Raw genomic sequence first — 25342 nt, 5'->3', positions numbered from 1 at the left:
AATTTATGAAAGTTTGTTCTTTGAAGTCAGTAATCCTAGACTTTAGCTTATATGACACAGTAGGGAATATGATCAAAGCCTTCTTGGGTAGTGTAGCTATGTCAGTGTGATGTTCCACTTGAGCTAGTGAACTTTGAGTCAGTTAGCTGGAGCAAAGAATGTGGCAGTACAGCTTCAGATATTCAAATCAGACCATTCAGGTTCTCTTTGCTGGGTAGATAATGTCATATAGACATAATTCTTAGTTTCAGACCTATTTCTTCCTTTCTTTGGAACAGGCTTTTTATTTTTTATTTTCACAGAAGTAACTTTTGGTTACAGATACAAGCTTGTTTTCTCCAGTAAAGTTTTCAATAGCATGCAATTTTTTTATGAAAATAAAAATTAATACAGATCACCTTTTGTCAATAACTTTGTGAATAAGTATGTTACCTCTATATAATTAGCAGTATGTGTTTACCTGCCATATATATATATTATTACAGAAAACACCCCAGCCGTACAGTTACAGAAAATCCCATGTGTACATGTATACCTGTGCCTAAGCCAACCTACAACAGGCTCTGTAACCAACCAAAATCTACTCTACCTGGACAGTGCACATTTTTTAGAATTTGAATAATTAAAATTGTAACTCGTCTCCTCACCTGATTTCTCTCTTCCATGTAACCCAACCAGGCTTGAGAAATCATATGTGTCCTCCCTGACCTTCTCCACACTGTCTTCCCCTATTCTTTCCCTCTTCTTGGCTGACCAGCAGAGCACTGCTGAAGGTCTTTGTCATGGTTTAGGAATGGTGTTCTCCAGTTTAGTGCTCCCACACTCCTGCTTGCTCCCTCTCCATCCTCACTCCTGTGTTTGGATGGAGGGAAGAATTGGAGGAACTAAAGGCAAAACTCACAGGTTGAGATAAGAACAATTTACTGGAAAGAGCAATAAGACAAGGAAATGAACAGTAACTATACTAATGACAGAGGGTATAAGAAAAGAAACTATTCACATGAAAAAAAACAAACACCTGATGATAGACAATAATGGATTGCTCCCCTCAAATGGAAGAAACTCCTGTTCCCCAGAAGAGAGTTCCCTTTCCCTGCCCCCAGCAATGGCATCAGGTGGTACAGAACAGGCTGTGGCCCTTCCTGGCAACTGCCAAAGTTAACCTTGTCCTGGATGAAAGCAGGACAGTCATCTAGACTGCAAGGTCCCGAAGCCCCACTTTCTCATCACTATCTTTGACAGATCCCAGCAGATAGTTTCTTTCATCAGGAGCCTGCAGATGAACAAATAAGCTTTTTTAGTTCCTCAGAGATTATTTCTGTGTCAAGTCTTTAACATGTAACTCTGTCCCTGGCATGCAGCACAACATTATTTTCTCAAACAGCTGAGCTGTTAAGTACTCAGTTCTTCTTAACAGGGAGTCCTCACTAACAGAGATCTACTCTATATCTGTTATGTATCCTTTGCTCTTCCTTTCAACTCCAGCTTATCCCATCTTCTCTCCTCTATCATAAACCTTCACCTCTCCATTGCTGAGACTCACAACATCTCTGCTTGGGAGAGTCACCCAGTAAACAAAGACATATGCATTTCAAAAGAATGTAATCTGTAGTCACTTGAAAGATTTTTCTCAGATTCATAATTTTAATTTCTCTCTTAGGAAGAATACCCCAAAAGCTGTTGTTTTTATTATTTACTTTAGGCAAGTTTTTTGTAAACTAAGAAGCTCAGTGAGTGATGGGTTTGATGGTGTTGTTCCAGTCCCCACTATTGCCATAAGGAATCACTAATTCTGCCAGGGGTTACAGTATCAGGCACTTCTGTTTATACATGTGAGAATTATCATTGTTACAAAACAAAAGAACTGTAACAAAGGACTAGCAGGCCTGCACTCCCCAACCTTGCAGTATTGATTGACACAAGATCTTCCTAAGTAGCCAAGGTCTCAAGTATGTGGGTGAACTGGATGGGCCTTTTATTCACTGTCATGTTTTAAAATTTGATTATCAAGATGTTCTCCTTGCTTCATCATTCATCTTTGCACTAGTTGCAGTAATCAAATTTCCTTGTTGCTTTTTGTCTTTGTGCTAGAAACCTTACTACTTAACTCTGTAAATTGCAGACCTCCTTAAACCTCACACCAAAACTATTGGTAAGAGGAGGCTTGTGTTACTAAACCCTCATTTATCTCTAACTCTAATGATAGAACACACCACATTCTTTTAACAGGAAATATTCACAACTTGGCTCCACCTTGAGTGCTTAGGGATCAGAATGCCCAATTTTCAGCTATTAAAACTCAGTTAAATCAAGTATGTGAGAGATGAAAATGGTGAACAATGAAACATTTTAGCTACATATGGAAAAAATCTAAAGGAAAAGTGAGTAGTTGAAACGTATCAGTGATCAAGCCTAAAGTTTATGACAAAATTAAATACAGTTTACTGCAATTCTATTGCCAAAGAGCAGGCTGCTAAAATTTACCAATCTCTACCCAGTGAATATGTGATCAGCCAGTGGCACATGGTGCTGCATTAGTGTGACAAAAGACAGATTTCAAAGTTCAAAATCTGTATGACTGTGGATTCCAGCCTAAAACTGAAAAAAACCACATGCATCTCTCAGAAAAACCCAATGAAAAACCAATGCCACAAAATCTCCCACAATCCAAATGAACCCCCAAACCCCAACAACCACTCAACAATTCCCAAATCCTTCCTGGTTACTTTAATAGTTACTAGGATAATTTTGAAGTCTAATTCTACCCTGCACTTGACCCCAGGTAGACAAGTAGAAAAGACAAGTAGAGAAATACTTGTCTGAAGGTGTAATTATTCTGTGTGTTCAGTAAAAGCAGTAGCAAATCAGGCAGCCAACTGTAGTTTACATAAAAGAAGAATAAGGAAACAGTAAGTGACCTTTCCCTTACAGACCCTCCCAGACTTCTCCAAAAGTTGCTCCCAAAATAAGCATATAAAGCAAGGTTTGCATCAATCACCTGGAAGCACAGAGGAACCTCCACTCCAAATCCCAGACCCCTGTCCCATGCTGGTTCTACTCTGTTCTAGGCTCTAGACTTCCCTTCTCTTAATGCCCCCTCCTGCTGGCTTTCCAGACCTGCACACTGGGGAGCCAGCTCTCCAGTGTGACTGACTCTTGCAGGAGCATTAGCAACACATATGTTGCCCATTTCTTTCCGCTGCATTTTTTATTCAAATCTCACTGAAATCAGTGGAAGAAGTATTGGGATGCTGGATCAGAACCCAGTATTTAAAAAAAACCCTCTGAAATTAAATAACCCTTATAGTTTGTTAAAAGGGAGGTGCTGGAAAGAACTTCGCATCCAACAAGATGGCATTTGAGATGGAGCTTTCAGAGGTCAACACAAACAAGTTGGACTTGCTACTTGTTTCTTTTGGTTATGGCACCAGTAGCACCATTTTAGAAACTCAGAAGAGTTTCCCATTTGAAGTTTCCAACAAAATGGTGGAGGTGGATACAGGCAACAGCCAGGTATTCCCCCAGGCTGATAGTGAGTAGGCACCATCTAGATCCAGCCACTCTGAAATGTCATTTCTATACAACAGCAACTGGCAGCCAAGCAGCTCTCACAATCAACAGCTTAACTTCCATTTCCTGAATTTTCTGAGAGCTTTTCATAGACAATTAACATGCAGTTTTAGGGAAGGTGGCAGTATTATGTAAATACTAACTTTCAAAAGAAGTATCAAACATAAGATTATTTTCAAGAGGATAAGATTACACAGATGCGCCTGACAGTTTTCAGTGTAGGTCTGAGGGCAGAAATACCTTGTTTTAAACATGATAGTCATGAAATCAGAGTTTTCTAATTGTAATGAGATTTTAATTTGAAATTTTGAAAACCATGATAGATTCTTTCAGTCCTTTACTATGATATCTGCATTTTAAAGCATATTGTTTGGCTCCTAATGCTTCATCCAGTACAGGACTTATCAGGGTCGGTCAAAAATTTATATAGTAACAAGGCAGCAATTGTGATTTTTGTGACTATCATCAGCTCAAGGATTTGGTACTTTCTTCATTGTTCAAGTAACTCATACATGTCAAGAAACAGAATCATTTTGCAATTCTAGCCTACCCTGCTGCCTCTTGGTATTCTTTACACATGCTTTTCTATTACTTTTTACACATTTTAGAAGAAAAGCATCTGATGTTTTATGAGGAATAGCCCTAGCAGCAATGTAAAGTGCAAGCCTTAACCAGGAAGTTTTAGATCTTCCATTTTTTCCCTTCTATAAGGCCCCTTTTCTTTTGCTTAGGCATCTACATTTTTTCCAATGTTTTTTAAATGTTGTATATATTTATGGAGGAATTTTCAAAGCCACCAAGAGGATGTCAGACTGCAGATTTCTGAATGAGTTCTGAACACACAAATCCATGCACAGACTGAATATACATTAGGCTTTCCATACGTGCTAGCAAACAGCTAACAGAACTGGCAACTATGAGGCACCCAAAATTATACTCAATTTGATTCTGCAACACTTTAGTTATTGCAACCAGACCATCTACAGGCAACTAAGCCACATATTGCCATGGTGAGTTGGTTCTGTTGTGACAGACATTAAGAGCAAGAAGCTGCAAAATGATTTCACTTGCCAAGTAAGCCAAATCCTAAATATAATCCTCCCACCACAGTATATTCAATTACAAAGTCACAACTGCCTCCTATTCCAATTAGTGCTTTTACAGGATTTTAGGGAACACCCCCTTCCATTTGGGGCCAACCAGTGCAATTCCCTTCCTGCAAGGATTCAGTTCCTGTGTTCTTCACACCTAGAGGGTTGGTTTTCAAGAAGCAATATAGGCATCACCATTGGGAGGGGGTCTAATCCAAGAGGCCTCACACATGCCTATGGTGGCCAACTGGATTGTCAACTGGTCTTTGAGCTGGAAAAGTATAAAGCCATATGGGCACAATTGTCAGTCTGGTGCTAGCTGATGACCTAATAACATTTACTCTTTTTCTGTTGGGGCAGCATGTTTGCTTTTTATAGATGCCCCAAGAAGAAGAGTTAAATAAAGTTTTCAGGAAGCTACATGTCAGTTATAGAAAACAAGTGACATGCAGCACAGTGGATGGATGGCTACTAAATGTAAACAATACTAGGAATTGTCAGTGCAATAGACTTAGCAACAAGGGTTCATTTTTAGCACAACTATTTTTACCTAAAACTGCTTTTGGAATAATTATTTAGGAATAATATTCAGCTGAAGATAAAATACAAATTTAATAAGGACTTACGTAGGTAACTAGTGTTTTTAGTATCATTTTAGAAAACAGGCATGCAATGTTACAATCTGTAAATAATAGGTTCCCCAAAAATATGAAGTTTTTTTTTCCCTTTGCACAGAAATCTGCTTAAACATCAATATAACAATTACTACCGGTAGATGGAATTTTTATATCCATTTGGTAGTGATTTACACCAGTGTTTTCAAGGCTGCCAACAAGCAAATCCAGAGGGCAGGCAGCCAAAATTCCAGAAGAGACAACTGTCTTTTATTTTATAGCTTATGCTTTTTGAGCTTAATATGATTTTCCACTAACAAGTTCTGTACCTTCTCCAAAGTGCTAAAACTAGTGTGCAGAATTGCAAAGTAACACAGCCTCTTCAAGGCAAGCTAATATTAAAGTCATGGTAAATTATAGAAGTTTTACTGTTTACTTAGGGGAAAAAAACAGGTTAAAAGAACTGTGGGTGATTTATTGCAGACACTTGTTTCAATGTTTAAGTTTTTGAGCTTGACTATATATGACACAATATATCAGCTAAGTGTTGTTCCCCATTTTATAAAAAAAAATCAATAAATGCAAAGAAGACAAGGAAAAGATTGCTGTAACACTTAATAGGAGCACAAAGTATGCATTGGTTATTTCATGTGCTTGATAAATAGAATGCAAATCATATCTAATCTTCTTAGAAAGGCATCAAAAACAAGTTGAATTTGAAGGAGCTAAAAATGCACAAACATAAGCTGTTTTCTTGTTTTTTAAAAACTCTAGGAGGTGGGCACCCACTAGCAAGATGAGGTCCAAATATTGTCCTAAATATGATTCCTGATGCTTTCTAATGATTTCTAATGCTAATAGCATTAGAACATTTGCAAGAGCCATATTAGCAAAGAGAAAACTACTCATCCATTAGCCTAGACTCCATACATGAAACAAAGGCCTCGTTACTTGCTTCATATCCGTCAATGTGAAGGATGAAACAGTTTAGCTGTGTAAAGCATTCATTCTTCCACTGGTACCATGTTGGAAAGGTGACCCCTCTAAGGACAGCATGTGCTCACTGATCACCAGAGCAATAGCTGCCACTTGTCTGTGACCATCTGAAACTGAAATCAAATTAGCAAAGTTGTTGACTTCACAGAAAAGATAGCTCTGTGTGCTTTCTGATACTATAACTGCACAGAAATGAACACCCAAAGAACACCTTTCACTGTATTTAGAAATTATAACTTCAGACATGTAAGTTAAAGCCAACCAGGCTGTATATAACATAATGTCAACAGGCAGAGAATAACATTCATTCTGAAATAATGTCCTTAAGCTGAAGCTCTGTGTTCAGATGAACTGGGAATGGCTCCTTTTCTTTGCTTTCTTCTCCCTGGCACAGTTTTTTGCCTGACTACAAAACTTACAATCCCATCTTCCTTCTTAGTAAAATTTGTCTGTCCCAATGAATTCCAAGGCTACATCTTGTTTCCAACTCCATGGCAGTACAGAGAACAAATGCTAGCTTTAAAAGAAGCACTCTTGCATAGCATGGATGTAGTGTCAGTGCAGCCTTACAAACAGGATCTTATTCAAAGACTGGTTATGAGCCCACAGGCTGCAACTGTTGACATTCATGCTTGACAAAAAGCAGCCACTGCACAGGTTACTTATCCCACAAAATCACTCAGCCTAACCACACTGCATGCTTTCCCTCCACCTGTTAGGACCTATACAATGTATACCTCTGTACACATCCAACTTGCAGCAGATTCCTAGGTACCAATTAGACACCTCCTTATAGCCCAGTTTTAATACATATGATGCAAAAGACTTTTAAACATACATTGAAGAAAAAACAGTTATTCTAGATGTATTTTCTGTGTATTTTATTGATCAATCTACAAGCATATACAGCATGTGTATGTGTCTGGATATACATACGTACACAAAACGCCGTGTGTATGATACATACAACAAGCAAGGCCAGATTATCTAGTCTTGCAGACATCTTTGGTCCAGCACAGAACCAAAGACTGGGCTGGAGGCATACATGACCTTCAGAACTGTAATGCTGTCTGTTCCTACAGCTGCCTAAGCACCAGGGCAGCCTCTGTAATATGACAAAAAGACAACAGATAGCTACTTGAGATCTAGTAATAGAGAAGATGGTTGTCTTTATCCTACCACTGGTTATTCTGTTTTCCACAGGTGACCCATTATTCCAATTATTGTGACTTGCTAGCTTTAAATCAGGAGTTAAACAAAAGGTGCAGAGAACCTGCTGAGTGGGTTCCACAGTACAAAGATAGCTAAGAAAGCCCTCTAAGGAGCCACTGCAGATGATGAAACCACACGAGGCCAAACAGACCACTGGGACCCAGAGGCTGAGCTGTGGGAAACCTGGGTAAACACTAAAGAAAGATCTCAGTAGGAATCCTTGTTTCATCCTTTGTCCACCCCCAAACCTGCTGTACTTACACATCCCTCCAGTACCCTCTGCTAATACCACCACAGAAGCAGTCAGAACCCACTAGTATCCTAATAATTGGTTTCCACAATAAAGAATTACTTCCATTTATTTGTTATTAATGTATTTTATAAGAAATAATGTAAAGCTGGTCAAATTGTCTATCAGACACTTGGCTGTATGTTTTACATAGGAAACTACAGTTGTGAGCTGAAAGAGAAGCCTCATGCTCTCACTGTATTCTGGGAAGAAGAAGTTGTATAGTTAGCAAATTTCTGGCTGTTTTATATTTTAACTTTTTAGGCTCACAAAAACAGAATACTGGTGATACAGCTCTGACAGGCATATTTTGCTGTTAAAAAGTAACAAAATACATTTTAAGCCATATTTTTACCATAAAATACTGTCAGTTAATAACCTAGACCTGAATTTCTTCCTCTGTTGCAAGTTCATAGCTTGGATCAATAAGACATGTTGCTATCATTTTCCCATCAGACACTACTGGAGAAGCAGAAGGTGTCTGCATGGTAAGCAAAGAGAGAGTAGGAGAAAACTTAGGGGTCATGGCTGGTGGAGGGTATTCATGATTATGGATAATAGGAGGATAAGAGTATTTATTAAAAGCTTGCTCTGATGTTATATTTGGCATTCTTGGTGGCACTGTCCTTATGCCAGGCTGTGCTACTGATGTTATCAAGGGAGGAGGGAAAACAAGAGATTTCCTCTCCTTAGAGAAGCTGTGAATGTGAACATTTTCATCTTTCAGTTCTGCAATATCATTAAACACTGAGGCAAGAGATTGAAATCTGGGTTCACAGCAGAGCACATAATCCCAGTTATAAACACCTCTGAGATCCTCATCAGAGGTGCCAACAGTTGCAAGCAAATCATGCCCAGAGTCTTCCCTATTTGACATCAGGACATAGTCTCTTGTGAGGTCTGTCATTATGACTTCTTCTTTTATTCCAATTTTCCTAAGTGTTTGAGACAAAATTTTATGTGCACAGGCTGTGTCACAGGCTTCTTCTCTGCTTTCTCCTTTAATGGTCTGCACATTCTCCATGCTTTGCATGGTAGCTGTGACATCTGTCTCTCCAGACTGATAGGAGAACTGATCAGACTCTCTTGGGATCCCCGAATCTGGCATCTGCGAGCCATGCTCGCTCAGTGCTGAGCCAATGCTTTTTCTGCAAGGATACTCATAGATCCGTTTGATTTCCTCATCCTCTGCAGTCTCTCCTTCAGCAGAACCATGGCCACTGGAGTCTGAATGCCTGCAGAAGACATCATCATCCTTCCCCTCTCCAAGTCCTGCTAAGCTCAGCCATCTTGCTATAGCACCCATGGGAAGCATACTGCTCTCAGTACTTTGGATTTTCTGGCAGTCCTCGTCTTCTCTTATTGAATTCACATCAGCAGCTGAGGAGGATACTGGGTTTTTTTTCACACAAGCATTCATCAGATCTTTCTGCTTAAGTCTCAGAGTAAGTGTGATAAGACTGATGGCAAGCAGCAGGAACACCATCAGTGAAATGGAAACACTCACTGTCAGGCTGTGTGCTGACACTGTGGGATCACTATCAGGAGAATTGGAAACATTTACAAAAACAGTGCATACTGTGAACCTTGACACAATTTTGGGGCTATGAGCTCTTACCAACAATTTCAGAGTATCATCATTCCTTTTGATGCCATTTTTCCATCTGTGAACAGTCTGAGTCAAATAAATATTGCCATTGGTTTCATTCACAGAAAAGAACGGAGAAGGTTTTAAAAGGGAATAATGAACAACTCCATCCACTCCACCATCACTATCTGATGCTGTCACTCTGCCAATCAACTGACCTGCTTCATTCTTCTCAGGGAGATTAAAGAAATAATGTTCCTGTGTAAACACTGGGTCAAATTCATCCCTCCCCTCAATATCTACCTGAACTGTAGCAGTAGCCAGTGAATCACCTTTGTCTTTTGCTTGAATTATGAGACAGTAGCTATTTTGACTTTCATAGTCAAACATTTGCTTTGTATGAATATCTCCTGTTAAAGGATCAATGAAGAACATGTCATGGTCTCTAGCAGCTCCACGATGAGCCAAACATGAAGACTGAATAGAGTAGGTAAGGTGCCCATAGGAGCCTTTATCAAAATCCAACGCACAAACAGCACACACAAAAGAAAAGGTAGGCAGATTTTCAGTGACAGTGCAGCTCAGACTGGGAAACAAAAAAAGTGGGGCATAATCATTGTCATCTAGGACACTAACAAAAACAACAGCAAAAGCCGTATTTTTTACATCAGTTCCTCCATCTGTGGCTTGGATAACCAAAGTGAATTTCATGGTATCTTCATAATCCAGCATTTTCGTCAAATTTACAGATCCAGTTCTACCATCCAAGCAAAAATGCCCTCTGTCATTTCCAGAGATGATAGCATAAGTGATCTCTGCATTAGTGCCTGCATCACAGTCTCTTGCTGAAACTTCAGTGATGTGACTGCCTATGGGGATGCTTTCTTTGACATGAACATGATACTCTGGGCTGCTAAACACTGGAGGATTATCATTAACATCCAGCACAGTTATCAGCACTGTAGCAGTTGAATTCAAAGAGGGCGTTCCACGATCAGAGGCAAGGAGAACCAACTGGTGAGAAGCAGCTGTTTCCCTGTCAAGAGCATTGCTCAAAACAAGACTGCTGGCAAGTTTGTAGGATATTTCTGACCCCATGACACTGGTTTCTATGGAGAATAAATTCTCATCATTGCCACCAATAATAGAGTATTCAACAAGCGTGTTTTCATGCATCCAATCACAGTCGATGGCTGAGAACAGGAGGACAGTTTCTCCAGCTGAGGCATCTTCACTCACACTGAGATTGTACAGGACCTCTGTGAAGCGAGGGGCACAGTTATTGACATCTTCTACATGCACCTCTACGGAGGTAACTGCACTCAGAGGGGGACTGCCGCCATCTGTGGCCTCTATCAAGAGACGAATAATGGAAATATTTTTCAGCTGCATAACTGGTTCCGTGGTGAACAGCGAACCTGAAATAAACCAGAATTAACAAAAGCCCATGCTTCACAGGCAAGTAAATGTGACTCCAAAAGCTGATTCTAAACAGTAATACTTGAAAATAACCCAGCTGTAATGGCTGTACACAACAAAATAACTCTCTTGCATCTGGAGAGTAGTGGGTCAACATCTGGATGGATATCAGTGACAAGTGGCCTTCCCCCAGGGGTGTATACTGGGGCCGGCACTGTTTAATACCTTCCTCAGTGACATAGACAGTGGGATAGAGTCCACCCCCAGCAAGTTTGCAGATGACACCAAGCTGAGTGCTGCAGTTGACTGCCTGAGGGATGGGATGCCATTACCTGGACAAACTCAAGAAGTGTGTCCATGGGAACCTCATGAAGTTTAGTAAAGATGAGTGAAAGGTTCTGCACAAGAATCAGGGAAACTTTTGATATCAATAGAGGGTAGGGGGGAAAGCGATCGAGAGCAGCCCTATGGAGAAGGACTTGGGGATACCAGTAGATTAAAAACTGGACATGACCCATCAATGTGCACTTACAGCCCAGAAAACCAATTGTATCCTGGGCTGCACCAAAAGCAGCATGGGAAGAAGGGAGAGGGACATGATTCACTCCCTCTGCTCTTGTTAGAGTCCACCTGGATTGCTACATCCAGCTCTGGAGTTCTCAGCCAAGAAAACACATGGACCTGTTGGAGTAAATCCACAGGAGAGCCATAAAAATGATCAGAGGACTGGAGCCCCTCTCCTATGAGAAAGGGCTGAGATAGTTCAGCCCAGAGAAGGATCCAGGGAGACCTTATTTTAGCCTTAAAGGGGGTTTATAAGGATGAGGACAGACATTTTAATAAGGCCTTTTGTGATAGGACAAGGTGTAATGGTTGTCAACCATTATATCAAAGAGGATAAATTCAGATCAGATATGAGGAACAGTTTTTTTCGATGAGGGTGGTGAAACTCTGGAATACATTTCCCAGAAAGGTGGTGGATGCCCTATCCCCAGAAACATTCAAGACCAGGTTGGACAGGACACCGAGCAACCTGACCTATTTGAAGATGTCTCTGCTCATTGCAGGGGGGTTGAACTAGATGACCATTAAAAATCCCTTCCAAACTATTCCATGATTCTAAGAAACCATAGCTAATGCTGTGAAGGCAAGACCTCCCCTCAGTGATGCAGTATGAAATATACACACTGCATTTAGACCAGAAGAAATATGCATGTTTGGGGACAAACTGAGAACTCCAGTCTTTGATGTGATAACTCCCCACTGATAATGACAGATTTAGCAAAAACACTACTTTGGCCACCACAAATTTCCAGAATTCAAGTAATCACTGGCAACAGGTGAGAAAGTAAGAGGACTTTGATTTATACTTAAAAAGCTGAAATAATAAACCATGAAGTGTCATGGGGTAGCTTTACCTTTAAGACAGCTTGGAGGGAGAGGAAGTTGAAGCTGCTGGTGGCTGATGGGAGTTTTTCCCTCCTGACCAATTATCGGTCATTTTCAAGAACTGACAGCAGATCTGACCATTAAAAAGTGAATTCAACTTGTAAACACCCCTTTAAGAAGTACAGACAGAATTCTCTTGCTCTCTTTGGTTTCCGGCTTCGGACAAGGTAGCAAGGCTCTGTCTCGGCCTCCTCCCCCCCTCTCCAGGCCTACAAGGCCGCGGGGTGGAGGGGGGGGGAGGGAGAAGAGAAGCAGCGCTGGCCAGCCGAGCTTGGTTTTCAGTTTTTGCTGCTAGACTGAAACTTAACACCATGAACTCTTGCAGTTTTCCTAAAGCTTTTAATTCTTTTACTACCTGGATAAACATACAGATTACTCCTTTTCTCAGAAAGACAGAGAGAGAGAGACAATCAGCATAGAGGAGACATCATAGAACCACCAAAAACAGTGAAGAAAAGAGTTAAGTTTAAATAAGAAAGAGAGAATAAGGAGATGCTTTACAGCTGAAATATCTTTCTGTTAAAGCTATGGAGATGGACAATAATAGTATAAAAAGACTCCTTTAATTCATGATAAGAGTATTAGGAGGAGTGAGATATTCAAAGTGTAACTTTTGAGCAGAAGAGAGACAGAGAGAGTGCTTGTGATACTGTGAGTTGCTGGAATTGAGTTGAGTGAAGATTTTGAAGCTTTGAGGGCAAAGAGAAAACTGTTTTCCAGGAAGGCTCACAGAGACAAATGAAGAAGACTTCTGCCTTTGAATAACTTATCCTTAAAATAAGATTCCTAAACTCTGTGACCCATACACACCTTGGAGATGTGAAATGGGAGGAGAAGATCTAATGACAGATTTCCGGGCAGCTGGCATTAGAGAAATAGAAAACTATGATGAAAAATAGTTTTCTCGTGAGAAACTCCGTAAGCTAACAGAAAGAGACTTCTGTTTCTCTACAAAGACTGATGAAAGACTGTAGCAAGAATTAAGACTGTTTTTAACCACCAAAGTCCTAAAGTTATTTGTCTCTATGTTGTCATGTGTACAGAGAAATAGTTAAGATGTAGAAGATAAGGAGGTTTTCTGAAAGTTTATTCTGGTATTCTCATTCTTGTAGTTTGTTAATAAACTGTCTTTATTCCTTTAAGTCTTAAGCCTGTTTTGCTCTTGTTTTAATCCATATCTCACAACAAAAAAATAAGTAGTTTTTTAGTTACTGGTTTTAAACCACGACATGAAGACTCACCATTCTTGTGATCAATGGAAAATCCCTCAGAGGAAGAGAGGATTTTGTAGGAAATCATTCCATTATGTTCAGAATCCCTATCTATGGCAGAGAGTGTCAGAACAGTGGCATCCATAGAAATGAGCTCTGGCAAATTCACCTGACATATAAAGCAAAAATAGAGCTTAATAAAAGATTATTGACATTAAAAAATTTGCCTTATTTGATCTTATTAGTACAACCCACACAGTTCCCAGCTTTGGAAAAAATTTTACCTACCCATTTTCTTCTGGGACAAAATCAGAAAGAGTTGAGATATTGAAAGCTACGCCTTCAATATGGCCAAAATTCATAATAAGCTTTAAACAGTAGTCAAATCCATCTAGTTCATTATGACAACAAGTTCAGAAGAGAAACGAATCATGTTTTTCAAAAGTACATTTATAGACTGCAACTAAAGGCTTTTCCCCTTGCTTTCAAAAGCCCCTTCATTTCCATACATGGAACACAGTCTGCAGTCTCTGTCTGGAGTATATGACTGCATGCTAAAAAAGCCAATATATGCAGCCTGAAAATTCCAGCACTAGGGCACTTAATCACCACTGAATTATTCCTAGAATTTCTATTCTCAAAATGCTCCTTTTTTTTTTCTTCTAGGAAGCCAAAAAAGTCCATTCCCTTTTTAAGCATTTTCATTGTTTCAAGTCTCGATACAGCACTTTTGTGACCAAAGTTTCCTTCCACCTTATAAATCCAATTTCAAATGAACAGTATGATACAGCAACTACTTCTGTCATAACTTGAAGTGTTAGTTTAAATAATTTAAACAAAGAGATTATATGTTTATAATAACCACATACATATATTAAAATATATATGAGGAGCATAAATATGAAAACACTTGAAGGAACAATAAAAGGGTAAAAATACAGGATGATGAATAGGGAATTATATATATCATCAACCAAGAAGAAACAGTGTATTTTACTTGCCAAGCAACACATCAAAACATCAGGATTGTGGAAGAGAAGCTTGGCTGTTTACATTAAAAAAGTAAATAAAGCTACACTATTTTGAATCAATTAATAACGTTCCCTATAATGTCTTCTCCAATCTACAAAACTTGCAAGTACTTGCCTAAACTGCTCTCCAAAATCATATATGTATGAAGGTCTAAAAATAATTTAATATTAATAGTGCACTTTTTCCAGAATATAGATTTATGATTTTAAGTTGGAAATTTACACAAATTCTGTCCATTCAGGCACACAAAAGTTTCACAGGTGCCTACAGTTTGTCCCGGAGGTATATAAGTAATTAAACTACTGTGCCTGCACATGCTCAGAGGTTGAAAATTCTTTACTAAGCTAAATGTTTAGACTTATTTCTTTACTAAAACTGTCTGAGACTTAAAAATGGAGCATTAGTAAATCCAAGCCTTCTGCGGTGCCTCATATTTTTGGCTCTGAGGACATCTACCACACACAAAAACCACCAAGTCAAACAGCTCAGTTCACAGGATTGCAGAATGCCTAGAGCTATTGGGCACCACAAAGGTGCAATCCTTGGTCAGAGTAGGGCCACCTAAAACAGGGTGCCCACAACTGCATACTGCTGAGTTTTGAATATCTCCAGAGACAGAGACTCCCCAACCTCTCTGGACAACCTGTGCCAATACTTAGCCGCTGTTAGAGTTTGAAGAAAATCTTAAAAAAAAAAGCGTTTCCTGATGTTTGAATGGAATTTCTTGCATGTTCATTTACGCCCACTGCCTCCTGTTCTGTCACTGGACACCAGAGAGAAGACTTGGTTTGCCCATCTTTACTTGCCCATGCTAGTATTTACACAGATTGGTAAGTCTGAGCCTTCTCTTCCCCAGGCTGAAACACTCACACTGTAGGCTCTTCTGGGCCTTAGCCCAAGCCTAACCCCACACCAGCAAGTCCTAAGGAATAAAAACCTCTGGCAACTTACTTTTCCTGTGGCAATTTCATTAAGGCTCAGACTGGACATTCAGAACCATTTATTTATGTAAAGGGTGGTCAAACACAGGAAGGGGTTTCCTCAAGAGGTGGTCAACGCCCCAGGCCTGCCCATGTATAAGAGGCATTTAGCCAATGCCCTTAACAACATGTTTTAGCTTTTGGTCAGCCCTAAAGTGGTCAGCACTTGGATTAGATGATGTTTGTAGACCCCATGCATCCCAAACTATTCTATGAGTCAATGATTCTATTTTATATATGCTCCATTTTCTTTAATCTCTACTTTTCACTATGGCCCACAGCTGTTCATATTCACTAAAAGAGATTTGTATTCACTGTTGGACAACTTCACTTCTACAACAGTACAGCAGTTTAAATGCTTGTCCAGGAGGCCAAGAGCTGAGCTCTGTACCCTCCTCAGAGGTCCCAGGGGATGCTTGGGAGGTCAAAACTCATATCCTTCACTCCCTAGGTGAGTGCCATTGTCATAATGCAGCATTACACATTGCAAACTTTATGTGCATCACCTACCACAGGGGCATTTGCTACATCTCTGAGGAGCTGTGTAACTGAAAATGAAGAAATTAAAGCATAGTAACAGGGCCAGTATAAAGGTACCAACTTGTTTAGCATTCTCTCAGAAGAAAAAACTCTGAACACTGGACTCTGCTCCCCAGACTAGACTGGATTGTGTCCAGTAACTCCTAGTGATAAATGCATGGTTTATGGAATACAGTTAGCATTCACACCAATTGCCTTCTGAAGACAAACCACAAACATTGAAACTGAACAGTTTCCTCAGTCTTTTTAGCAGAATTCTTAGGAAAGGGCTGGAGGTCCCTAGAAGAGCTCTGGTCTCTTTCTGCTCCACAATAGTTTGCAGAGACCTTTCCTATCAGTGTTCACATGCATTTTAAGACAAATAGGAACAAGCACTCCTACTATTTATCATCCTATATGGAAAGATACCACATGCTAATTGTCCATTTGCCATGTTCCTACCTGATAAAAATCTTGAGTAAACACCGGAGGGTTATCATTGATATCCAAAACAAGGATGGTGAGTTCTGCTTCTGTTTGATGCACAGAATCTGAAACTACGATATGCAGTGTATACACAGCAGTTTCTTCAAAATCTAATGGTTCCACCACTATAATGACACCAGTGTATTGATCTATGGAAAATTTCATTTCAGGACTAGTATCATAAATAAAACCAAACTGCAGTGCTGGCCTGGAGTCTGCATCACTTGCTGACACTTGAGTCACTATAAAACCAGGCAGGGCATCTGAAACAATAAATTTGAGAATAAGTCAGAGTTAAAAGATAATGTTACACTTTCTGAAGATTTTGCTTATTTTGTAATACTGGATTTGGATATATTTAATCTTTCTGTATAGCTTTTGATATATTTAAACTTTGTGATTTACAATAACCACAATATCCCAAGAATCACAAAATCACAAGAAAAGCTACGGAAACAGTAGTGTATTTCTTCAAAGGCATGTACTGGATCCAAATTTTAATTTGGGTTTTCTTTAGACTTTCCCAGATCCAGTGTAATCATAACAGTTTCTTCACCAGTAACAGGAACTTACATGGTTTTCCACAAGCATTTAGGTGACATGTATTTACTGAACAATGCCACAAGAATATTTAACTAAGGTAAAGACCCAGATCTGTGTAGCACCAGCAAATGCAATTCTGGAACTTTTCCGAAGGAGAAGGCCACTAGAGAGAAACAAGGCTTTCAGACAGACCTACGCAGCACAAAAATATGAAGAAATCAAGGTATAATCCTATGAGATTGAGAAACTGGATACAGACAGCTTTTGTCATGGGCCAGTTTGACAGTACCAGAGATTTCAAACTGAAACTATTAGTGATCATTTTACAAAGCCTGGAACTAACAGAAGCTAAAGCATTTCTCATTTGCATGCCTGGGGCATGAAGACTCAAAAATACGTTGCCATGTCCTAAATAAAGTGTTTTTAAACAGAATACAAAAGTCTAATTAAGTAACCAGTAGTTTACAGTTGCTCTCCATCTATGAATTCTATACTTGTCATTACCTGTGGCAGGTAAATTTAGGAAAGACTAAAACATCAGAAAAGATAAACTTAATATCTTTTGTTAACAGGAGCACTGATGTTTATAATTTTTCTGCTGTGTATCTTAATGCATTCACATGTTCAATGCCTGTATTTGAAAATTACAGACTCAATGTGCAGATGTTGAGCTAATGTCACACAACATACAAGATGTATGCTGGGATGAGAACTCAGTAGGTCCTGAGTCCCTCTCTTAATGAACAACAACTGGATCTAGCTATAGAGTCTGATTAACACTTCATTCAAATTTACAGTAAGCATTTCTTTCACCACAATGAAGCTCAAAATGTCTCATTTCTAGAAATAGTGGTTTTAACACCAGACATTTTTATTGGACAAGAGCAGAAATTGAAGACGTGAAGGGTACGATACTGAAAATGAACAGATTAAAGTTTTATTTCTGCAGATTTTTTCCCTCCTGAATTGCCTATAGTTTAATTCCAAACTATTCTTAAACACAGAGTCTAAAGATTAAAAATAATGTCTCTGAGAATAAAAGCAGATCACAATTTGCTTTGATACTTCAGGTTAATACTATCCATTATAATTTTTATTACAGTTGTTTGGTTACACAAATCACCAAAAACACTAAATCATTATCTGAGAATTCCTAGCCTTAACAAAACTTAGCTGTACTTTCACACTTACTTTCTGGGACCTTCACTTCACCTAGTGGTTGGACAACTGGAGCGTTGTCATTAACATCTAACACTTGTATCCTCACAATACTTGTAGCAGAGAGTCTGGGGTTTCCTTTATCAGCAGCTTGTACAACCAACCTACAATTAAAGGAGGCACTAATTGTCACTTTTGATCAGAAATCACTGAATCATCCACCACTATTACAAGCAGGGGAAGTTTTAAACCCAAAAAGATTAGCCATTTCTGTTCCTCATTGCAAGCCTGGAATTCCATCTTTCTTTCTGTAAGGCTGACTGTGCACAGTTTTACTTTTTGGCTTTGCAGGAAAGAAGTCCAGGAGATTCTATATGGCAAAAGAATGGTAAAATCGCACAAAGAGAAAGAAGTATTCATCTGTACTCATTTCATCCAATTTCATATTGAATTTAAGTGGTTAGGCAACTCTTTCAAATAAGACACGGTTCTCCCATTGGTAATTCAGAGCAGGAATTAAAACCTAAGTACTAAATTATAATTTGCAGGAACCTGACTCTCTTCATTATTTATGAAGGAACAAAAGGGATGTGGAAATTGGAAAATGCAAAAACACCCAAAATATAGTTCAGCCAGAATGCCTGAAGACACAGAGTAGCCCTTCTATTACATTATAAATGCAAGTGATAAAGTGAAAACCCTGAATAAATGTGCCATTTGATAATGGCAAAGTTCCCACTGATTTTAGTGGGATTGGAATCTTTCTGTTAGATTAGAAAAGTTTTGACTGTACACTTCCATTTCACATCTGCATAAGGATGGTTGTAAATTCTGTAAACAACCTTTTCATTTCCACAAAAAATGCAGCAAAAAAAATGGTAAGCAGCAACATGATAAACATGGATAAAAGGTTTACTCTTTGTGGGAAGCACTTTATGAACAATAAAAAGCAAACATAAACTGAGATTATTTGGAAGACTTTAACACTTCCCAGTAGGGAAGATTCCAGAAGGGAATGCAAAATTAAATCTAACTCAACAGGTTATCTTAAAAAAGAAAAAAAAGGAAAAAAGGGAAAAATGAGCTATGCTAAAGGATATACAGGTCAACACTGAGCATTTCAAATGTTGTATGCATTAACAAGTGTTTTCATGTTGCGCCATATTTTTTTTTTTTTGCCTCCCTGAAGGTCTTCTAAACACTTTATTTCTCCCTCTTTCTTCTAACTAACAATTAAGAAGTGTCAAATAGATATTACTTCCTAAAAGTTCACTTGACAGTATGGAATACCGAGGCTGTAACACAAGCTGTGGCTTGCAGCATTTCCATTCCTTAACCACACCAGCTCTACTCTGGGTATCCTTGTGGTTTCTGATCTGACAGAAGAAAACTTAAATTGCAGGCTTGTATTCAATCAGTGACCATGCATAATTCCATATAGAAAGTGTATTTTTTCTACATTGAATATTGGTATGGTATACATATGGAAATATTTTACTAAAAATAATCACTTTCTAAGGTTTCAGGAAAAAAACCCACTCATAAAAACATCTTAGCCAAGGCATTAAAATTAAGGTTCTGTCAACACTTTCATTATAAGCCCTGTTGTAAGGAACTTAGAACTTCTGGGGATGAAAACGTTCAATTCAGATATATAAACAACTCCATGCAAGTTGGAGAAAACCAACAGTAACATTTTGAAATCAAACAGGAAAACAGTTTTGAAAGCTGCTTTTGCTATTCAGTTTTCACAGATTACGAACTCAGAGAGAAGGAAAATGAAGCTACAGATTCCCTGAACAAACTGTCAAACTCAAAGTCTAGAATTCAAACATAGATACTGAAATTAATCAGGCTACCAGTTAAAGAGAGATATGAGAATTATTATGCTCCCATGCTCAACATTTCACTAACATTAAACACCCTTCATCTGAAGGACTAATTCCAGGTGTACTAGTTAAAAATAAAATGTATTATGCTATTTAAATTTTTGAAAATCAGAATTGATGTTTTTGATTCAGTGAAAAAAAGAAAAAAACCCTCCAAATTAAGTGTCCTGTACATTAAAAGTATTTTGGTGCCATTATTATAAATCAGCCGCATATCAAAAAAAACCCCACATACTCTGTCAATCTTCTTGGACGTGGTTTTCTACAAGTTATTCTCATTGATAAGAATTCACATTGGATGTTTAGAACTTTGAGGTCCCACAGGACAGGAAAACTTGAAAATATTTTAACTGATACCACAACCAGATGGAAAAAAAAAAAAGTAATTTCTAGTGACACATACACAGAAATAATACTTTTTGTGGAGATTTCAGTACATAAAATGGGTCTATTAATGAATCTGCATATTCACATTTTCTCTTCAAGGCATTATTTATTTGTTTTCTAATTCCAACTATGGCATGACCTATAAAGAAAAATTGTCATGTCCACTTGACCGCATTTACTCAGAGTTTCTGAAAAACAGGAAAAAATTAATACTTAGTGCAAGACAGGTTATAGATGGAAACAGTTTAAAAAGAGACTCTATCATATGATTGAGTAGAAACTTTGAACTATTGACCAATTAAAAATGAGAACATATCGCTATTTCTTGGATTTGATTTGAGTGTTTCCACTGTGTCTTTATAAAGAACATTTCCCAAGAGGGAATGGATGTACAATTATTAATAAACTGAAAACCAGGAACTGTCATTATTCCTATAGTGAATAATCACACTTATATCAGTAAGTGTTGTCATTGATTAACTAGACTATATTTCTTTCTCTAAATTTGAAAAGTACACAAGAATCTAAAGTACAGATGGGCAGCTTTAGTGCTGTTCTCAGTGCTGTCTGGCTTGCACCCAGGTTCTGTGGGTAATGGATATCAACAGGAAACTATGAAATATGTAACATGAATATTCTCAAGACAAAAATAGACTGGACAAAAATAATACATTTTTATTAGAAGCTTGCATACAAACCTGTAAGATGGAGTGTTTTCATAATCTAGGCCTGTATTAGTTGCTAGAATTCCTCGTGCCGAATCAATTAGAAATGTTGCATTTTCATTTCCAGATAAAATTGAGAATTCAGTTTCTCCATTCAGCCCACTGTCAAGGTCAGTTGCAAATACCTGTTTGTGAGCAAACCTGAGTTTTAATTAAAAACAGTAGAATGTGATTTCAGAAAGAAAACCCTTATACTAAAGTCAGATATTTCTGATTACTTTCTTTTCAACTGCACATATTTAAATAATTCATCATCTTTGTCCCCAGCTTGAGTGTCATGTAAGGTCACAAAATCTGCTCATGAACTGCAATGGGCTGCACATGAATGAGTAATTTGAAATTCAGCTACATAAAGCATTAGGGCTGAATGTAATCATTTTACTATTACTCTTCTATTAGAATGCTCTCCCTGTTGAGCACATAAATATGCGCTTTCTCAGTGGTACAGGACTGACCTTTATAGTACTGCTGCTATACAAACAGATAAAGGATAAAATAATTGAACTATTAAGCTTTCAGAGTTTTCATGGAATAGTTCCTTAATTACCTTTTTAAAATACCAAACAGAAAATGTAAAAAGGGCAGAGGTAATCTGTAAAGATTTGCCAACAGAATAAGGAATATTCAGCAGCAGTGAACAGGTTTCTCAGAGTCCTCTAACTCTTTGAAAAGTCATCTTTGTATTTTTTTTGGTTGCTGAACAAGCATTATAATGAGTCTGGGATCCAAAACATAGTAGAGGCAACCAGTCAGAATGAATAAAGGAAACAGAATGTATTCTGTCATAAAATTTTGATTACACATCTGGCTTGACTGCCTTTTGATTTTTCTCCATTCCTGGACATATGTTTCTCTAAATACAATGTCCATCAGTTTCTAATCACTTTGCCCAGAAGGCATTTGTAGCTTTTTCATTTATTTATTCTCTAGAGAGGGAATATCTTTAGTACCTAACATGACCCTCACCGTGACCTGACTTGCAATGCAAGAACATGTACTGAGGAAATTGTATGTTCTTCTAGTTCAACTGATGTCTTCTTTTGCTCTAACATGGCCAGCTGGAAACATTTTGTGAGAATGGATCCATTCAGAGGAAGAAGTGTTTGCACATTTAAATTAAGACAAGCTGCTCTTTAGGCATCAGATTTTAAACTCAACATTGGGTTTGCCTCTACTAGGCTGATAAGTAGAAAGTATTCTTCTTATTTCTATAGTCCTTTCAGTAGAGACATTAATACAAGACCCAGCCTATATTGTAACCAGAACCACAAATCTGAATGGTATTTTTCAATTGTGTGAAGATAGTAACAGAATTTATTTCAAAAAGAGAATTTATATTCCAGGTGAACAGTTATTGAATGAATGATCTGATCTGAAATGTGGTCTAGAAAAAAAATCATTTAATATTTTAGATATTCAAGCAGAGTAGCAGCAACACCAAGAACCTCACTTCCAGTTTTCAAGACCGAGTGGTCCAGAACAGACGTAGCAGGATTGTAGTGATGAACAGATCAGCCAAACTTCTTTTTAACTACAGCACTGTGCTTGGGAAGATATAATTCTACTCACCTGTATGATGTCTCTTTTAGGACTCTGGCCTTCCCATACCGATGCTTTGTAATAGCTTTGCTCAAATTTAGGTGCATTGTCATTCATATCTTGGATCAAAACTGTCACTCCACAGTACACTGCATTGAAGCTATTTTCAGCCACAACTGTAAGATGTATTTTATGCTTAACTTCATAATCAAGGTACTTCGGCTCTTTTACTGTGATTGTGCCTGGTTTTTTACAACAACAACAACAAAAAAAAATCTTAAGATGTGACACATTCAGAAAAAACATGCACAAAGGTAGTTATGAAATTCCTGACATATATGGTCACCGCTATTGAACACATGACAGAATTCCAGTAAGCTCGCTGTTGTGTCCTTTTTCTCCCTACCATCACCCCAACATGCTAGTTACTGAATAAATCTTGGATAGCTAAGCTTTCACCAACCACCACTACACTGGCAAATTTCTAAAACTAAGCCAATTTACTAGCAGAGGAATAGAGACCAATTGTCTGCATGATGTTTCCTCCTCAGCACATGACAGTGAGACAGCCATGTCGGAAGAGACACTTGTCCCTCATCTGACAGTGGCTACATCCACCCTCTCATTAAAATCCACATCCAGCCGCAGGAAGCCCCCTCCCCTCAGCTGCTATTCTATCAAAAATAAACAAATACTGAGACTTATTGAGATGACAAGAACAACTGGCCTGGCCACCTCCACATCAAACATGAAATGTCCTTGGAAATCCATAGTCATTGTTCCAATGTTCTAGGAACATACTCATAATTCTCCATTACATCTAATTTTCATTAGAATTCAAATCCAGTTTTGCATGGACTTTTCAGTAATGACGTCATTCAATCTTGTTATCCCAAACTTGGGCTATCATAAGAATGCATCAACTGTGGCTCTCCAAACTAGTGCTTTTTAATTTTTATTTTCTAGGAAAAACAAACATTAACTAATGTTTGCAGACATGCATCTTGAACATAAATATTTCAAAGGTGATTTATTTTCAGCACAACACTTAAAAATATCACATTCTGTTTACAGAGAAAAGAAAACAGACAGTGACAGAAGAAATACACTTCCAGATGACACAGAGCAAACTGAAAGGCTCTAGTGTAGCATCAAACAAATAATTAAGTTTAAGGTACACCACCCTAGTGTACCCCACCAGGAGGAACATGTGAAAAAACCAGAGATGATCATTCTTAGGAAGTGCACTTGAAGAAAAAACAGGGTAATAGTCTTCAAATATGTCAATAATAGAGGGGTTGGCTTTGTCTTATGTCAACTCTTACTAGACTAAGAAGTATTAAGTTTAAAACATTTCAGCAAAAATTCAGATAAATATAAATAGAAACTTTTCAACTGGAAAGACTTTCACAGACTTTTGAGAGAGTTTGCAGAATCACTGTCCCTGATGGATTTTTAAGGACAGTACAAATGTCTGTCAGATTTTGGCACAATTGATCCCCCTCCTGCATTGGAGGGCAGACTAGTTCATGTCTGAGTCACCTCCTACTCTACTTTCTACAATTCTGCAGTATAATAAAAAGTTAAAATGGTAGAAAAGTCTTCTCCAAAGCATGGTTAATTAACATCAGTACTTGAAAAGGGAAATAGAGCACACCTTCTGTTCAGAACCCCTTTTACAGACAGGGCATTGGCACAGCTCAAAATACTTCTGCAGTAGAAGCAATGGGTAGAGAATTACTGGTGTCAAAATTATGCTAATGTAAGCACTGCTCTTAAGAAGTCCTTAAAGGTTGAACTTCAATTAATGCTTTCTAAGAAACAGAAGAAAGGCTTCAGAGGAAAGGAAACAGAAGAAACCACAATGGATCAAATGTCTCAAAAGAAGACTTGTGACACATTCACTGCTATAGAAATTCCACTCCTGTTTGTGAAGAGTGCTTATGAGACTCTTCAAAGTGTCATGTAACCATTTTTCAGCCAAGCTTGATAAAAAAAGTGAAAATCCCATTTAAATTTTCTTTTTTCTTTTTTTTTTTTTTTTGAAGGTGATACTGGAGAATATTCACTTCCTCAGCAAAAAAAAAACTGTCTGGTTTTAAGATGCTCTTTAAGGCTAATCTCTCTAGTTTTATGTCATTGAAATAAGAAGGACCTGAAAATCAAAACTATGCACTTCAAGCGCCCCTCATCTAAAAAAAATTATTTCAGTGGTATGCCATTTGATGCCTTGAGACATCAGGATAATCAGAGGTTAAAGCCTTCAGAAACTCAGGGATAAAGCTATTTATTAAGGGTACCAACTATTTACACTGTTTCTGAGGAAAACTGCTATGTGCTACACTGTCTATATACCATCCCAAGAAGAGAGAGAGACTGCAGCTATTTAGAAGGCAAACTTATAGCAGATGTTTAGCAGCTGAGAGGTAACCGGAGTAGCTGTGCTCTCTTACCAGCCCTAGAGAAGAACATGTAAATGTACACAGGGAACACCCCACTCTCCTGCACTTGGAATTCCTAACTGAAGAGCAGGTAAAAACTGCTGCAGAACACAAATATAATCACAAAAAAATAAACAGACTTGGCTTTAAAATGTGTTAATGCTTGCCTGAAGCATCAAAATCAACAAGAGTCTAATGCTTCTA

The 25342-nt window shown here is 38.2% G+C and overlaps 1 protein-coding gene across 5 annotated transcripts in view; it reads right to left on the bottom strand.

Annotated features, from left to right (window-relative positions):
• Positions 1-25342, bottom strand: part of DCHS2 (dachsous cadherin-related 2) — a 135629-nt gene that overhangs the window by 18079 nt on the left and 92208 nt on the right. For 2 of the 5 annotated variants that reach the window (XM_086891248.1, XM_086891250.1), the window contains exons 15-20: positions 22728-22939; positions 21132-21283; positions 18191-18321; positions 16433-16719; positions 13470-13608; positions 7136-10778 (exon numbers count right to left, since the gene is read on the bottom strand). In XM_086891248.1, the coding sequence (XP_086747374.1) occupies positions 8152-10778; positions 13470-13608; positions 16433-16719; positions 18191-18321; positions 21132-21283; positions 22728-22939 (3548 nt within the window). In that variant the 3' untranslated portion in view covers positions 7136-8151. Of the gene's footprint in view, positions 1-7135; positions 10779-13469; positions 13609-16432; positions 16720-18190; positions 18322-21131; positions 21284-22727; positions 22940-25342 lie in introns of those variants that run through there. The other 3 variants (XM_086891251.1, XM_086891252.1, XM_086891249.1) reach the window with 2 other exon arrangements.

This window comes from Cyanistes caeruleus, chromosome 5 (assembly GCF_971803275.1).
Source record: "Cyanistes caeruleus chromosome 5, bCyaCae1.hap1.1, whole genome shotgun sequence".
Lineage (NCBI taxonomy): Eukaryota > Metazoa > Chordata > Aves > Passeriformes > Paridae > Cyanistes > Cyanistes caeruleus.
This window is presented reverse-complemented; position numbering and strand designations above follow the sequence as displayed.